The sequence below is a fragment of the Bidens hawaiensis genome, unplaced genomic scaffold, assembly GCF_021521415.1.
Source record: "Bidens hawaiensis isolate Kalapana, Puna unplaced genomic scaffold, B.hawaiensis_p1.1 tig00021824_1, whole genome shotgun sequence".
Classification (NCBI taxonomy): Eukaryota; Viridiplantae; Streptophyta; class Magnoliopsida; order Asterales; family Asteraceae; genus Bidens; species Bidens hawaiensis.
The window spans coordinates 29,063-47,128 of record NW_027493384.1 but is presented as its reverse complement, the minus strand read 5'-3'; the positions used below and the strand labels follow the sequence as shown (position 1 = coordinate 47,128).

At 41.0% G+C, this 18,066-nt stretch overlaps 1 protein-coding gene across 1 annotated transcript; it reads left to right on the top strand.

Annotated features, from left to right (window-relative positions):
- The first annotated feature begins 2,662 nt into the window (after positions 1–2,662).
- On the top strand, positions 2,663–16,148 carry LOC143564149 (aluminum-activated malate transporter 8-like). Its single transcript, XM_077051512.1, has 6 exons — positions 2,663–2,900; positions 2,972–3,112; positions 3,198–3,470; positions 3,558–3,685; positions 12,718–12,861; positions 15,472–16,148. Exons 1-6 carry the CDS (start codon positions 2,663–2,665, stop codon positions 15,937–15,939), a joined length of 1,392 nt encoding a protein of 463 aa, XP_076907627.1. The 3' UTR covers positions 15,940–16,148.
- The last annotated feature ends 1,918 nt before the right edge of the window (positions 16,149–18,066 follow it).

Sequence of the window (18,066 nt, the reverse complement as noted above, 5' to 3'; positions counted from 1 at the left end):
CATGCTCGAATTCTATGTAATCAGAATTCTGTTAAAATTCGTATGCAAACAAAAGAAACGATTACGATTCAAGGAAATAAGGTCTCTATACCCACAAAGTTCGTATTTGTAATGACAGGGTAAAACTATCTAAGGAAGTAAGGCGTAATATATATGAATTTTGTAATCATTAAAGCCAAAGGAAAGGAGCTAAATGAAATTCTAGTAGTATCGGAATACTCTGACATCTTTCCAAAAAATATACATGGACAACCGCCTGATCGTGAAGTAGAAATTGAAATTTATTTGAAACCTGTAACAACGCCGATTGCTAAAGCAACATATCGATTAGCACCGATTGAAATGTTTGAATTGAAGAAGCAATTAGATGAATTGCTAGAAAATGTTTCATACGACCAAGCTCATCATTGTACGGAGTATTAGTGTTATTTGTCAAAAAGAAAGAGGGGTCGATACGTATGTTTATTGACTACAGAGAATTGAATAAGATAACAATTAAGAATTGGTATCCACTACCGAGAGTTGATGATCTATTTCAAGGAGATCGACATTTTCCAAATTCTTTTATGCTCAAGATACCATAATCTAAAAGTACATGAAGAGAATATTCCTAAGACTGCTTTCATGTGGATCCTGTCAAAATAAAAATTATCACTAAATGGGAAATTCCTAAAACTCCTATAGAAATTCGAAGTTCATTGGGATTAACAGGATATTATAAACTTTTCATTCCGAATTTTCCCAAGTTTGAATAGGGACCTAAGCAAAAAGAAACTTGCGTAACTTTAAAGCAAACGTTAACAAATACCCCGATGAAAAAGAGTGCTTGTTGGCACATGTTACAGTTCACGACAGGGTTGGCCCTTAGGGGTGGCAGGTGGATGACGGCCACAAGCCCGACACCCAGCTAGGCCCGAATTTTTTTATTTTTTTAAATAGATGTATTTTTATTAAATACAGTATGTATATTTAATGTTTAAACTCAATTACAAAACCACTAATTTGGTCTAGTGGCAAAGGGGTGGTACTTCCAACCAAAAGTTTGTGGGTTACTAGTCTCATTTGAGACATGTTTAGTCATATTTGTATATAAAAGTTTTTTACAGAACCTAAAATATAACCACGTAACCCATATAAAAATTTAAATTGTTTAAACCCAACAAAATACTCATTTTTTTTAAAGCCGAAAAAAATTCACCTTCGGCCCAAAACTTTTTTTGCTTTCTCAGAGCTGGCTCTGATTCAGGAAGCCGACCCACAAGAAGAAAAAATGATGACGATCAAGACGCAAGGCTTGAAGTGCGGTGGTATGCAAACGGGAGGCTACTTGCGCATACAAGTGATTTTGATGGAGTTACTTATATATTTCAGATGGTATTAAAACTGTATCTTGATGATTTAGAATGTTTGCATAATAATGTTATTCAAGTTGCTAGTGGGGAAGACTACAACAGTTTGCCCATTTTGGCAAACAGCCTTACAGTCAAGGTATCAACATCAACACGCTAGCAAAATAAACCACTGGTGGAAGACAAATTTGATTGTTAAAGCTTTTGATTTAATCATCGAGTTATCTAGCAATTTGATTGCTCCCATTTGACTCGCCATGGCGGGCACAATGCCTTCTTGGACTCCCATGGCCTGCAGGCATCGTGTCCCATCATCCACTGTTAACTATTTGTTTCAACATAGTACTATATAAATATTTTACCCCATGCATAAAGTGTCAAATATGTAGTCTATATATAGTTAGGATACTAGCTTCATAAAAAAAAAAGATCCGCCTCTTTTTGTTTTTATATACTTATTACTTCATAATATAACGTACCATTAAATTTCAGTTGCAAAGTATGGTACACCGTACACACCTATCCTGATTAGTATATACGTACGTTATATATGTCATATCTCCTGATTTAAATAAACATTCAAAACTTTAATAGTATGAATAACTACGACACAAAATATTGATCATTGCTTAACTAGATTTCGTTTTAGTTAACAACGATTGATCTTACTTCCATTAGTTTTTATAAGTTGGTTTAGTATCCATTGTTGGTGATTTCAATCATGCATGGTCAATTCGATCACAATCAAAGATACGTTCAACTTCAGTTTGCAGGTTGGTTACTTAACCAACCCCATAGCTTTAGTCGTGAAGGGAATAATTAGTTGTAATTTTATATGTAGTTGATATAGTCATAGAGTCATACAATCTTGGAGTGTATATTTAATTTAATATAATATGATAAATTTCCCACACATATGAAAATGAATAAACAAATAAATAGCGTGTGTACTTTCGTTAGCAAAAGGAAAATTCCATCACTTACGCCCATACCAAAATTTAAAAATAGATCGGCGGCTCAATATATAATATACGTATTTATATACACATAATAATAATAATAATAATAATAATAATAATAATAATAATAATAATTACTTTGGGTGTTCATAAAGTAATAAATAAATAATAATATATGATGATCTGAATAAATAAATAAATGTTGTCTGTTACTCTCCATATACATGAACATCACCCTTAGCCTTTTTTTAACACTTTTTATCATATACTCTCCTTATATATATCCCAACAAGTTCCATTTTACTTGATAACCTATCTTTCATCTCATCTTGCCTCTGTCTTTAGTTAGTACCCATGGAGATTGCCAACAAGACTTCACCTTTTAATAGGAAAGCATTCATTCTAAATTTCATTATGAGAATAAAGAAGCTAGGACAAGATGATCCTAGAAGAATCGCGCACTCATTTAAGGTGGCACTAGCCATCACATTGGTCTCCATGGTTTACTATCTTAGACCATTGTATAAAGGCATAGGTGACGCTGGTGTATGGGCCATCTTGACCGTCGTAGTCGTGTTTGAATACACCGCCGGTGAGTTCTTGAAATCATTAAATAAACTTGTTATACAATATTACCAACTGTTTTGGTTACTTTGGTGTTAGGTGCAACGTTATGCAAGGGTATGAATAGAGGTTTAGCCACTTTACTAGCAGGTGTCCTAGGCATTGGGGCCAAATACTTGGCTACCTTATTTGGCACAAAGGCTGAACCCATTGTTCTTGGATTTCTTGTCTTTCTTCTAGGTACGTGATATTATTAATTCACATATAAACATATTCTTGTCTAATATGTATAAGTTGTTATAACGTTTAAACTTTACTGTTACAGTTACATCTGCCACTTTTTCAAGATTTATACCTCACATAAAAAGGAGATATGATTACGGGGTGTTGATATTTATACTCACGTTTAGTTTGGTAGCTGTTTCGGGTTATCGTGTTGATAAAATCTTAGAGCTGGCACACCAACGACTATCAACAATCCTCATAGGTGGTGCAACTTGTATAGTTATCTCTCTATGTGTTTGCCCTGTATGGGCCGGGGAAGATCTTCATAATCTTATTGTTTCCAATTTGGAAAAACTTGCTAGCTTCTTAGAAGGTATATAAATATATTTTATTTCGGTGAAACTAATAATCATAAAACGTATCAGCTATGTTTTATCTTAAATTACAATCAAACCTACAGGGTTTGGAGGAGAAATCTTCGAAGTTCCGTTAGAGGGAGATACTGTTGGAGGCTCTAATGAACCTAACAAATCGTTTCTTACGGCTTACAAAAGTGTTCTTAATTCTAAAGCCACCGAGGAATCACTAGTGAGTTTACAAATATAGTCACTAGTGATATGCATATAGATTCATTTTTTTCAAAAACAATATTATGTCATGAACTAAAGATTATTCACATAATGCACTCCTATATAATAAATACACTAAAGTTGAAGTGTTACTGAAGAAACACTAAGTGACCCCGGCAGATTACGGATAATCTGGGGGTTAAGTAGATGTTTCCCACGAGGGTTAGGTCCGGCAAAGATGGTTATTTTTCTGATGACCTGCAAAACAGACACCGTAAGCTCGTCACTGAGAAGGGGGGATACCTCCTTGTGACCACCCTCCGGCGTGAGAATCAGACTAGATTGCTCTGAATATAAGTGTATATTAAGAGGAATAGCTAGAGAAGATATGTGATAATGATGGTATATGATAAGATATCATACCGTTCCAAGGTGTTGGAGTATTTATAGCCGAAGGTAGGTTTCCAAGCAGGTACAGCCAGCTGTATAATATTCCTTTTCTACCAACTGTGGGCTACGCACGTGCCATGCTGGTGGTTGGTGGGTAGGCAGCGGCTGATAGTGACATGGCCGGCTGTGTACTATTCCTTTTCCACCAACTGCAGGCTATGTACGTGCCACGACAAGGGTTGGTGAGTAGGCAGCGGCTGATAGTGACATTAAGTACTAGAGCGTGCTCCTCGTCGTACTGTTGTCAGTGAGCTGTCACCCTGTGATTGGTTCAAGGGCTGCTTTGGTCAGATCTTGTCTATTTTGTCCATACCTTGGCAGGTATAGTACAAAAGATCCTCCAGAAGCGTACGGACTGGCTCATTTGGGCGGGAGTATTCCCACCTTGCTCATTCCTTCTTCAGGTGACATTACTGAATTATTGAGAGTTAGTGCCTTGTGCGTTTAACCTTGCTATTAGTGCGGGTAGCCTTCCCTGATGGCTTGTATCCGCAGCTGCGGGAACAGGCGGGGTACTTCACCATTGGGAGGCTTTTCCTGCGGGAACAGCTGGTCGTACTGCGCGTAAGGTCTTCATCTCTCTGAGCATGGTGGGTCCTGCGGAACCAGTTGGTCTTTGCGCAGACGTCCCTCTTCAAGGTGAGTCTTGCGGGTCCAACTGGGCTCTGCTGGGACCTACCTCTTCAAGTCCCCCCAGTCCAATGTTCTTCTCATGAATTGTTAATAAGTGAGGTGAACTTTTGGACTTAAGTAAGGGGTTTTGAAAAGGGTTTTTAGTTTTAAGGTTTTCCGTGGGGATTCTTCCCGCGGTTTTCCTAATGTCACGTGCAGAAATTCCCGACTTTTCTGCTTGATCTTTGGGTTTGATGCGGGTAGGTGTGTAACCTCCTCGCAAGTCAGGAGCGTTGAGTTTCACTTGTGTAGATTCTCCACGAGGTTTTGGTAGTTTTAGACATAGTGATCAATTATGCTAAACAACCAATTCCATCTTGGAGCTTCAGACAATCTAGTTTTCAACGTTCCCGCTATGCGGGGATGTTATTTCCCCTTCCGCAAGCATGGCCCAGAAGATCCTTCTTGGTTTCAATTCCCTGCAAGTGCTAAGTATGTGAAGGGTTTCGCCTTGACACTGTACCCGCACTCGTCTTATAGTTACTTTACTTCCAAGGTATTCTTGGCTTCAATTCCCTGCAGGTGCTAAGTATGTGAAGGGTTTCGCCTTGACACTGTACCCGCACTTGTCTTACGGTTTCTTGGTTACCAAGGTATTCTTGGCTTCAATTCCCTGCAGGTGCTAAGTATGTGAAGGGTTTCGCCTTAACACTGTACCCGCACTTGTCTTACGGTTTCTTGGTTACCAAGGTAAGGGGGGTATATTCCCTCTTATTTTTGAATCTTTGAATCTTTTTGACTTGCTTTATAACCGTTATATGACTTGTTCATGCATATTATAGTTTAATTTGGCACTTGTTTTGCCTCATAAACAATGTATGATTCGCTCATGCATACTTTAGTTTAACTTAGCAATTTTCCAAGTGTTTTGAATAAGTTAACCTTTCGACGCGTGGTTGTCAATAGGTTAGTGTTCAGTTTCCTCTATCATGATTGTGCGGGTAGGACCGTCACTTTCATTTAGTGAGATGACCAAACTTCACCTATAACTGACCTGCGTGAAGGTTTTCCTCATCTTTTCCTTAAAAATTTTTACCGTTTTGTGTTTATGCGGGTTTTTCCGCCTTCCACACGCAACGACTTACTTCCTCACTTATTTATGCGGTGAATACCGGCATATCAGTGTTTTGAATAAGTTAACCTTTCGACGCGCGGTTGTCAATAGGTTAATGTTCAGTTTCCTCTATCATGATTGTGCGGGTAGGACCGTCACTTTCATTTAGTGGGATGACCAAACTTTACCCACAACTGACCTGCGTGAAGGTTTTCCTCATCTTTTCCTTAGAAATTTTTACCGTTTTGTGTTTATGCGGGTTTTGCCGCCTTCCACACGCAACGACTTACTTCCTCACTTATTTATGCGGTGAATACCGGCATATCAGTGTGGAAAGTTCATAAGTATAAAGGTAAGGCTATCAACACAATGTGATAAAGGAGAATCATTTCCATTAGAAATGGCTCTAGGCCTTTTCTTTATAAGTTTGGAATTGATCTACATGTAACATTTGCGTAATTGAGCTCCATTCCATGTTCTTGGGATGGGGGTGCCATCGAGCCTTTTGAGCCGGTATGCGCCCTTTCCCAAAACTTCTTTGATAATGTATGGTCCTTCCCAGACCGGGGCCAGCTTTCCTGGGCGCTCTTGGTTCGAAGCCTCGTTGTTACGCAATATGTAGTCTCCTACATTGAAGTTGCAGAGTTTTACCCGCGTGTTGTAGTACTTTTGCATGTGTCGCTTGTAATTCTCTTCACGCGCTGCGGCTAAGTCTCTGCGTTCTTCAGTTAGCATAAGGTCTAACCGTCTTTCCGCATCATTGTCTTCTGGCTGAATCAAGACCCTTGGTGAGGGTAGACCAATTTCGACCGGGACCATGGCTTCAGTGCCATAAGTGAGGCTGAACGGGGTTTCCCCCGTACTTGCCTTTTTCAACGTTCTGTTTGCCCAAAGGACGTGTGGAACTTCGTCCACCCAACCGGATCCGTGTTCCAAGAGTCTTTTCTTTATGCCGTCGACGATGCTCTTATTTGCTCTTTCCACCTCACCATTACCCTGCGGGTGCGCCACTGAGGTAAAGGTGTGGGTGATTTGAAGTTCTTCCAGCCACTTTTGTAGCTTCTTGTCAGCAAAGTTGGTGCCGTTATCGCTCACCAAATTCTGGGGAAGTCCAAAACGACAAATAATAAATTCCCAAATAAATTTTTTGATATGTTTTGCGGTTGTTTGGGCTAAGGGTTTTGCTTCTATCCACTTGGTGAAGTAGTCGATGGCTACCACTAGAAACTGAACGTTCCCTACTGCTGTGGGAAATGGGCCTGTCACATCGATGGCCCACTTCTGAAATGGCCATGAAGAGGTGACTGGAACAAGTTCATTCTTCGGGCGATGCGTGTTGGGTGCTTAGAGTTGGCAAGACCTACACTTTCTGATGTATGTCAGCGCATCCGTATGCATCCCCGGCCAAAAGTATCCCGCGTTGTTTAGCTTAGCTACAACAGCACGTGGACCTGCGTGTATTCCACAGATGCCCTCGTGCACTTCCCTTAGGAGGTAGCCAGCATCTTGGTTGTCCACGCATCTTAGGAGTGGGCCAAGAAAGTTACGTCTGTAAAGGATGTCATCGATGAGTTGATAGTTCAGTGCTTTACAACGTATTTTTCTTGCCTGTGTTTTTGACTCTGGTAGTATACCCGCCGCGAGGTAATTTATTATTGGTGTCATCCACGTTTCTGTACCGGTTTGGATGACACAGATTTCCTTGTGCGGGACTGATGGTGCTCCAAAGAGTTCAATGCGGATGTCCTTTCCCAAGTGGGTGAAGGCTAATGATGCAAGCTTGCTTAACGCATCCGCAGATTTGTTTTCGCTACGCTTGACGTGTATGACCTTACAATCGTTAAAATCGCGCATAAGGGTTTTTGCTTGTGCGAGGTACAGGGCCATTGTGTCGTTCACGGCCGTGTACATCCCGTTTATTTGGTTGGCTACTAACATGGAATCCACGTGAGCTTCCAAGTTCTTCACTCCCATCTTACGCGCAATTCTCAGTCCGGCCAAGAATGCTTCATACTCCGCTTCGTTATTCGTACTTGGAAAATCCAGTCGAATAGCGTAAGTGTATTCTTGGCCTGCTGGGTTGGTTAGTTTCAACCCTGCGCCTGAACCCTCGTTGCTAGCTGCTCCATCAGTGTAGAGTCGCCAGACATCATCGATGTCCTGTGCTGGAGAGGGTTGAGCCTCTTCCTGGCACTCTTTTTCCCGCGATGCGGGGACTTCCGCAATAAAGTCGGCCAAAACCTGGCCTTTTATGGCTGGTCTTGGCTTGTACTTTTTCACGTATTCCCCCAACTCAATTGCCCATTTGGCTAGGCGTCCCGATAACTCGGGTTTGCCTAGAACGTTTGCAAGTTTGAAGTTGGTGAGAATGGTGATTGGGTGACCTTGGAAATATCGTCTTAGCCTGCGTGAAGCCTGTACAAGTGCTAAGACTAATTTTTCCAGGGTAGAGTACCGGTTTTCTACGTCTGTTAGGACACGGCTAACATAGTAGATTGGCATTTGGATGCCTTTTCGCTCTACTAGCAGGACTGCCCCGGTTGCTCTATCTGTGGCGGAAAGGTATAGGATTAATTCCTCCCCCGCTTCTGGTCCTGTGAGCGTTGGGAGTTCGATCAAGCGTGACCGAATTTCCTGAAAAGCTGCTTCCGCTTCTGGTGTCCAGCGGAAGTGCGTTTTCTTTAAACAGTTTCTCAATGTTGACACGAATAGGAACGACCTATCCGCATGGTTTTCCAAAAAGCGGTTAAGTGCGACTAGGCGTCCATTCAGTGTCTGAGCTTGCTTGATGGTAGTAGGTGATTCCATTTTGATAATGGCTTCGACCTTTTCAGGGTTCGCTCTGAAGCCATCTTTAGTAACAATGACTCCTAAGAACTTCCCTTCTTCCATCCCAAAGGAACACTTGCTCGGGTTAAGCTTCATGTTTATCTTTCTGAGCGTGTTGAAAGTTTCTTCGATGTCTTTCAACATCGTTTCTGGGCCAGGGCTTTTGATGACCAAGTCATCCATGTAGACTTCCAAATTCCTCCCAATTTGGGCATGAAACTCTTTGTCCATCAGGCGTTGGTATGTGGACCCGGCATTCTTAAGTCCGAATGGCATCATTTGATAACAAAATGTGCCATCGGGCGTCCGAAATGCGGTTTTGTCCTGATCGTCAACGGCCATGTGGATTTGATGGTACCCCTTATACGCATCAAGGAAGCATTTAAGGCGAAACGGTGCTAACGAATCTACCTTAAGATCAATTTCGGGTAACGGGTAACAATCTTTGGGGCATGCCTTGTTTAAGTCTTTGAAATCTATGCACATGCGCCATTGTTTGTTAGACTTCGGTACCATAACGGGATTTGCAACCCATGTTTGATATCTGCTAACGCGTACGATGCCCGCGTCAAGGAGTTCCTTGACTTGGGTTCTACACGCGTTAGCTTGTTCCGCCCCCATTACTCTGCGCTTTTGTATGACTGGCGTAAAAGCCGGGTCACACTTGAGCTTATGCTCTGCCGTACTTCGAGGTACACCAGTCATGTCAGCTGGTGTCCACGCGAAGATGTCAGCGTTTTTCTGTAGTAAGCGTTTGAGTAAGGTGCGCGTAGGATCAGTGACTGTTGGGCCAATGGTAACAGCCTGGTCAGGGTATTTGCCATTGAAGGCCCATTCTTCTGGTTCGGTGATGGTTGGTTTAGCCATCTTTGGTTTGGGTTTTGATGAGACAGATGCGATGCATACCTGGGGAATACCGGTGATCATCGCTACACCCTCAGCTGTTGGCCATCCCATCATGCCGTGGACTGAAGATACCACGGCATTGAATCTTGCCATCCCGTCTCTCCCGAAGAGAATGTCGTATGTGCGGTGTGGCTTCCTCATTACGACAAAATCCACGTCTTCTGTGCGGGAGTGTTTCCCGTCTGTGAGAATGACGGGGAAAGATAGGATACCCAGGGGGTGTTTGTGCTGCCGTCGAACCCTTCCATCGAGGCGTAGACCGTTTCCAGGCGTTCCTTGTCTTCGTCGTCTAGCTTGTCGAAGAACTGCCTGTACATAACCGTTGACGAGGCGCCGTTGTCAGCAAGAGTGCGGGAAGTGATGTAGTGCCCCAGCTGGCTTTTGATGACGATAGGGCCTTCTTTGCTGGGTCCTCCTGGCACTCGCGGGAAGCGCACCTCAGCTTCCTTCCACGCGCATGGTTCTGTCGTTCGTCTTTTTCTTCCTCTGACGTTACTATGAATCATATGGATGCTGATGTCAACGGGCTTTCGTCCGTTGCTTTTGTATCGGTTATCATTCTTCCCTCCATTCTTGATTGATGCCACAAGGTGTATAAGTTTTCCATCCTTGACGAATGTTTCAACAATATCCCTCAAGGATATACACTCCACAGTGGTGTGACCCTTTGTCCCGTGGAAGTCACAGGATTTGCTTTGATCCGCGTTATGTCGCTGCCGGACCATTGGAGCTTTTGGCCATGGGAGTTTTTCGGTAGCAAATATCTCCGTGACGCTTTTAGTGAGTGGCGTCCACCGGGGGTTTCGGCTTGATGGGTGCGTGTTGTCCCTTCCGCCTACTAGAGGGCGAGAGCTGGATGAGGTGTCAAAGTTTACCCTTGACTGCCAAATACCTAGCTTCCTCTTTTTGTTTTGCCGGGCGGTCCGAACGTTGTTTTCTCTAGTCCTCTGTGTGTAGAGGTTTGTACTCTGGGGAAGATCCCTACCCAGTTGCTTCTCCGTTTCGGCAAAGCGCTTGGCCGCCGTCATGATGGCATCCCATGTGGATGGCATGCCGTCTTTACCCGTCAACGTGCGGATAAGCTCTGGGTATTCGGAGCCCTGGATGAAAGCGACGCGAACAAGATCTTCGCTTATGGTGCCCAGACTCAGCTTTTTCGAGTTGAAGCGAGTGATGAAGTCTAGTAAAGATTCATCCTCCTCTCTAACGCAGTTGAGGATCGTCCACTGCTCTTCAGTATATTTCCTCTGTTGACTAAAGTGTTGGATGAACTTGTGTTGGAAGTCCGCCCAATCATAGATGTGGTGGAGCGGTAAACGATCAAACCACGCCCTGGCCGCTCCAACCAGCGTCATCTGGAACATATAACACCACATGGGTTCCGTCCAGTTGCTGACGGTTGCCCCTGCTATGAATCTGTTCAAGTGATCGTCTGGGTCGGATATACCATCATAAGTGCCGATGTTGGACATCTGTTTGGCACTTTTCGGGGCGATTGCTTCCGCAATGTCCCTTGCAAACTTGGACGTTCCCGCATTTGCACCAGTCGGTCTAAAGGTTTTGGAGAAGTCACGTGGGTTTCCCCCCGCGTTCCTTGGTTTGAAGATTTCTCCAAAATTCCTTCTCGGTTGGAAGTCCGTTTCCTTGCGCTTCCCTTTCGCCCTATGACGAGGGTTTGCGTCACTGTCGGACTCCTCCCGATCATTGTCCAAGTATTCGCACTCATTTCTCATGTTGAGCTGTTGTCGAGTGCTTCCGAATTCGTCAGCCTGTTGGAGTGAACGTAAGCGTTCATCCAACTCAGCTTGGAATTCCTTTTGACGTGCTTCCGCCCACGCTTTAACTTGATCAAGTGTTTGGTGGGGGAGCCTCGTCTGTTGTCTCTCCACCGGGTATCAATGAATCCCAGGGGAGGATTGTTTACTGCACTTGCCCCGGCTTGGGTAACCGGGGTAGTGTTCGTAAAATTTGTGTACTCGCCGGTGTTCCCCCCAGTAGCTGGGGTTTTGGTTACCGGGGTTTCTTGGTCACTCGCTGGCCTTGGCACCGGAGTACCCTTAACCATCTTTCCAGAGGTTTTGAAAAAACTGAGAAAATTAGTTCTAGCTTTTATGCACGGATGGCGCCAATGAAGAAACACTAAGTGACCCCGGCAGATTACGGATAATCTGGGGGTTAAGTAGATGTTTCCCACGAGGGTTAGGTCCGGCAAAGATGGTTATTCTTCTGATGACCTGCAAAACAGACACCGTGAGCTCGTCACTGAGAAGGGGGGGTACCTCCTTGTGACCACCCTCCGGCGTGAGAATCAGACTAGATTGCTCTGAATATAAGTGTATATTAAAAGGAATAGCTAGAGAAGATATGTGATAATGATGGTATATGATAAGATATCATACCGTTCCAAGGTGTTGGAGTATTTATAGCCGAAGGTAGGTTTCCAAGCAGGTACAGCCAGCTGTATAATATTCCTTTTCTACCAACTGTGGGCTACGCACGTGTCATGCTGGTGGTTGGTGGGTAGGCAGCGGCTGATAGTGACATGGCCGGCTGTGTACTATTCCTTTTCCACCAACTGCAGGCTATGTACGTGCCACGACAAGGGTTGGTGAGTAGGCAGCGGCTGATAGTGACATTAAGTACTAGAGCGTGCTCCTCGTCGTACTGTTGTCAGTGAGCTGTCACCCTGTGATTGGTTCAAGGGCTGCTTTGGTCAGATCTTGTCTATTTTGTCCATACCTTGGCAGGTATAGTACAAAAGATCCTCCAGAAGCGTACGGACTGGCTCATTTGGGCGGGAGTATTCCCGCCTTGCTCATTCCTTCTTCAGGTGACATTACTGAATTATTGAGAGTTAGTGCCTTGTGCGTGTAGCCTTGCTATTAGTGCGGGTAGCCTTCCCTGATGGCTTGTATCCACAGCTGCGGGAACAGGCGGGGTACTTCACCATTGGGAGGCTTTTCCTGCGGGAACAGCTGGTCGTACTGCGCGTAAGGTCTTCATCTCTCTGAGCATAGTGGGTCCTGCGGAACCAGTTGGTCTTTGCGCAGACGTCCCTCTTCAAGGTGAGTCTTGCGGGTCCAACTGGGCTCTGCTGGGACCTACCTCTTCAGTTACTAATAATTAATGTGTGGAAACAGGCGAATTTCGCATGGTGGGAACCAGGACATGGAAAATTTCGGTTTAGTCATCCGTGGAAACAATACTTGAAGATTGGGGTTCTTACACGGCAATGTGGATACCACATTGAAGCTCTTAATGGGTATCTTGATGCAAAGTTTCAAGTATGAGTTAATCAAACATTTTAATTCTCTCTTTTTTAATTTTCTCTCCGTAGAAAAGTTAATTCTAAATAAAAAAAAAATTGATAGATATACAAGTGGTAAAGGTAATAGATGAGAAATTAAAATTATTTTTATTAATTTTTTAACCTTAAGGTTTAATTATTAGTTGAGTAACTTAATATTGATTATAAAAGAAATTAAGGATAAAGAAAAGAACAGTAATTATAACTATTCGTCTGTAGGTGTGGTGGGTTTCCTCTGAAATGGTTGTGGGCTGGGTCACCAGTGTTGATAGTGTTTGCGGGCGTGGGTGGCGTTTTACCATTGTATTTACTCTGGTGATCATGCTTTATCAGTCGCTAAAATATAAAAATTGTTCACTTTTGAAAATAAACAATAGATTTAGGGAAAATAGAACTAGATCACTAATTGTTTATGCATAAGAATATAAGATTTTTAAGAGGTGATGTACTGAACTAACCACTAAATGAAATACATATCAGATGTTCTTTATGCACGCGGATCTTTGGATTCTAATTTCTAACTGCTTGCTAATATCACATTATCACATTATGTGAGATTGATACAATTAAAAGATCACATGAATATGCCGATATGAATTTTGATCATTGTATATATTTGATTAACCTTTTAAATTTCTTTTTGATATAATATACAATTACGCTACAGCGTAATTATTATTATCTATACTCGTATTTTGAGGTAGAATAATAAAGGAGTACTTTATAACTAATTGAACTTGAGAACTCTAATGTAACTACAATTGTTACTTTGATGTAGCATAATATTATTACTATGCAATTACTAGTCTAATAATAATCACATCATTCGTAAAGTTTGGCATAATTATTAAAACTTTAGTTATGTTTTATTGTATTGTAAATACTACAAGAAATTTGCCACCGTGCATTTTGTTTCCTTCAGTCCGTACACTGTGAACCATATTTCTTATTGTACGCGATCCGATCCTATGCATATATATGGCATCTCTGCCGCAACCACATTGGCACAATCACAATGTCCATCCGCAATATTTGTTGCCACTGTCTATTTGTCACATGCTTTTGCGCACCTCCAGTCTTGTTCTTCACCTCATCCTCTACCCATGATATCCACTTCTTTTTCTGTAGTTTTCAGTTATGGATTCGGGTAGGCTTTTGTTGGTTAGATGCTCCCTGAGGATGACGGATAACATGATGATGGAAGACCACTTGTGGTGTGACGTGACTGCTGGTGGCGACCAGTGCTTATTGCAGTGGTGACAGTAGTGCATCTTCTAAGGGGATCGACTTAATACTAACCGTAAATTATATAAATAAATAACAAGAACAACTACTAAAACATGAAAATCTGGTGTGGTACAAATCACGGTGAACTAAAATACTAAATGTAACATGTTGAATAAATCATTTAAGTCATATCAAAATGAAAGCTGTTAAACAAAAGGTCAATTTAAAATATGCTTACATACACCAAATTATATGAAGTTTATTATATTTTCATGGGATATTGGTTTTTAATACTCCCAATTTTCCCTTATTGGTAGATAACACTCTCAACTTTTGATTTGTCACCCACCACTCCCAACTTTCACCCTATTTTCCTGTACCACTCTCCGTCTAAATGAACATTAACCTCGTTAATGTTTTGGACTAAAAATGTCATTCAAATTAGTTGAGGGGGTAAAACAAAAATTTTATTTTTAACACACAACCTCCATTTCCGGTGACCTCGTTTTTCCGGCGACCTCTTTTTTTCAGGCGAATTTGAGTTTTCCGACTATCTCGTCTTTCAGAAAATGGAGATGGTTCAAAGGTGTAAAAAGGTGATGGAGATCATGAAGATTCTGCACCGGTGGAGATATGATGAAGATGGTGCTCGCCGGAAACCTGCAACTCGATTTTCTGGCACGCAGTCGATCCCGGAAGGTGGCTGGGTGAGACACTGGTGGTGGTGAGGGTCGAGGGTTGCGGTTTTGGGGCGGTGGGCGGTGAAATAATGGATATGGTGTTCGCCGGAAAACTCAAATTCATATGTAAAGCTCGGTGAAATGATTGATATGGTGTTCTGAAAGACGAGATAGCCGAAAAAACTCAAATTCTCCGGAAAAAATGAGGTCACCGGAAAAACGAGGTCACCGAAAATGGAGGTTGTGTGTTAAAAATAAAATTTCTGTTTTACCCTCAACTAATTTGAATGACATTTTTAGTCCAAAACATTAACGAGGTTAGTGTTCATTTAGACGGGAAGTGGTACAAGAAAATAGGGTGAAAGTTGGGAGTGGTGGGTGACAAATCAAAAGTTATGAGTGTTATCTACCAATGAGAGATAGTTGGGAGTATTAAAAACCAATATCCCTATGTTCATACATTTACCCTAACAAACTAAACTAACTAATAGGTACGTCAAATCTTATATAGAGTTGTTTAGATTTTAAAATAGGTGATGCAAAGTTTTTATATGTTAGATAATTCCATTCGTTAAGTGGAAAGATGATTACATCAAAGTGAAAAGAAAAAAAACACACAATTATTGCAGTTAATACAACATCATATCACTAAATACCTTTTTTTTCTTTACATTTAACAGGCATCCTCGGAGTTTAGTAAAAGAGTTCAAGAACCCTGCACAAAAATGAGCTCCGAGGCCGGAAAAGCTTTGAAAGAATTATCAAAATCGGTGAAATCATTTTCATATCCTTCTAATTGCACTACACATCTGCAAACATGTCAAAAGGCAATAGACGAAGTGAATACGATGTTGAAAGCTTCAATGGTAGGCGAATTTGATGTTCTTGAAATAATACCCGTTATCACAGTCGCTTCGACACTAACCGAAATAGTTAAATGTGTTGAAACGATTCTTGTGGCCATTGAGGAACTATCTAAACAAGCCCATTTCAAAGAATCATTGAATAATGCTGAAAAATTACAGCCTCATCATGGTGGAGCTGTCGCGTCTTTCGATGATCACAAAGAAGATGATATAGATTTTGTTAAAGTAATCATACACAAGATTCCTTCGGAATCACAGAAAACTGAGGATAATAGGGGATAACAAAACTAGGATGAGATAAGTTAGACTGTGTATATAAACTGATTTGTAAACGTAACTCTTTTGCATAATCTAAGATTAATAAAATTGTTTTTGTTACTTCTTAGCATATTTATGTCACCGTGTTCCACTAAAGTTGTAGAAATTTTATCCCTTTCTATTAACTAGGTGCCTTACTCGACAAGTTTTGCCAGCATGTTGTTGCTTGGCTGCTATATACAGTGGCGGACCTAGAAATTCTTTTCATGGGGACGGGAAGTTTTTAAAAACAGTATTGAGTGTCGCTATATAATAATTTTTCGGTCCGGGTCGGATCGGGCGATCCCGGTGACATAATAAAAGATAAGATTAAATTAAGTTTTACATACATAACAAAAGCATGTCAATCGTCATTAAAAAGGCTTTTATGTTTATTATTTGTATAGCTCTAAGCTTAGTATTTATATAAGATGTTTTATATTTATATACGTAGTGGCGGCCGAAGCCATAGATTTTAACCCAAAGATCCCAATATAATTGTCTTATGTGTCTCCTTTTTAACTCTATATAAAATATTTAACACTATTATATATATTTATAAACAGAAAAAAAATAACAAATAAACAAAATCTAAATCAAACATAGCAATAAGATAATACCAAATGAAAAAAACAAAGCACATGGTAGTAACAAAATAAAGACCGTATGCTATTTTTTTATTGAATTAACAAACTTAATGAAACGTTTTGTAACTTAGGTTATAATATAACTATTTATATTGATTAGTTTAATAACTCACTTAATACTTAATAGGGCATAGGGCAGGGACTTTTAATTTACTATATACTATCACAGGCCCAATATCATCATATGATATAGATTTTTATTTCAAGTTTTATTTGGGCTTTATTTTAAAAAGCTCATCTGATATCAAATAAAATACATATTAACCCTAGGTGTAAACGTATCTTCTTCTTCTTTTTCTTCACATCCTAACAGATATGCAACAAAGAAACCACCATGTGCCACCATTGTTTGCCGGAATATTTTAATTTCTATCATATTCGGGGGCAATGGGGAGGCTTAATCAAAATTTTAAGGGGGGCAATCGGGACTTTTACTAATCAATTACACTAAAAATAATTTTTCAAGGGGGGCGGCTGCCCCCCTTACTATATAACTCGGTCCGCCCCTGGCTATATGTGACAAAAATACAGCATGTTGGTGGTTTGCGTGCTCCGCCAGTGAACTGATGTGAATCCAGTCGGTTTCGGGTTATAGTACTATCAAAACTAAACCAACAAAAAAAGGAAATGGTCAACACCCAAAAATAAAAAACACATGAGTTGCACCATCGATGTATATTCGAGCGGTATTAGGTTACGACAATAGAAGAAAAGAAATCGTCAACACTAATATATAAAAAATACATATTCAAAACAAAAAATATTGTGCGTGTTGCATAGGCAAACTAACACAAATTGGAAGGTATCGACAATAACCAAAAACACCCACGCCTTATGGTATCAAACCAACGCAAACTCGGTTAGTATTGACGATATCGGCAGGGCAGCGAATAAACATGAATTGGACGATACTAACGGTAACAAAAAAAACCTGTATGTCTGTGACGGCGAACCCACGCGAATTCGTTCGGTATAGACGGTATCAACACTAAATTATAAACATAGAATTCGAAGAAGGAAAAATAACAAAAGAAAATAAAAGGCTATATTGGGCCGTCACATGGTCAAATCATGTTACAACGGAACCAACTCACGGCATTTAAACTTATATATAACTAGTAATTCCGCCCCCCGCGTTGCGGGGGATTGTGAAACCATAGCCGAAAATGAAAGTAATTCGAAGTTAATCACATTTCTTGCACAATGTTTCTATGCATCTCTCAACTAATTGTCACTACCAAATCAGAAGTAAAGAAATTTACACAAATTGTTTAGCACTCAAAAAGCTTTAAAAAGCATCTAAAGTGTCCTACGTTAAAAAAGAAAAAAAAGACGTTACATTACTCACAACAAAAATATGGTTACCATGTCATCTTGAATACTATAAAATGGTTACCATGCCATCTTTAATACCATAAATAGCAGGTTCATCGGTCTCACCAACTTGGGTGTATCCAACATTCAC

What these genes read in the sequence shown, in the direction of transcription:
- LOC143564149 (XM_077051512.1), top strand. Translation starts at nt 2,663, where the DNA reads ATGGAGATTGCCAACAAGACTTCACCTTTTAATAGGAAAGCATTCATT. An exon ending in AAGCCACCGAGGAATCACTA is followed by an intron (nt 3,686 to 12,717) that starts GTGAGTTTACAA and finishes GTGTGGAAACAG; the next exon opens with GCGAATTTCGCATGGTGGGA. An exon ending in ATCTTGATGCAAAGTTTCAA is followed by an intron (nt 12,862 to 15,471) that starts GTATGAGTTAAT and finishes TACATTTAACAG; the next exon opens with GCATCCTCGGAGTTTAGTAA.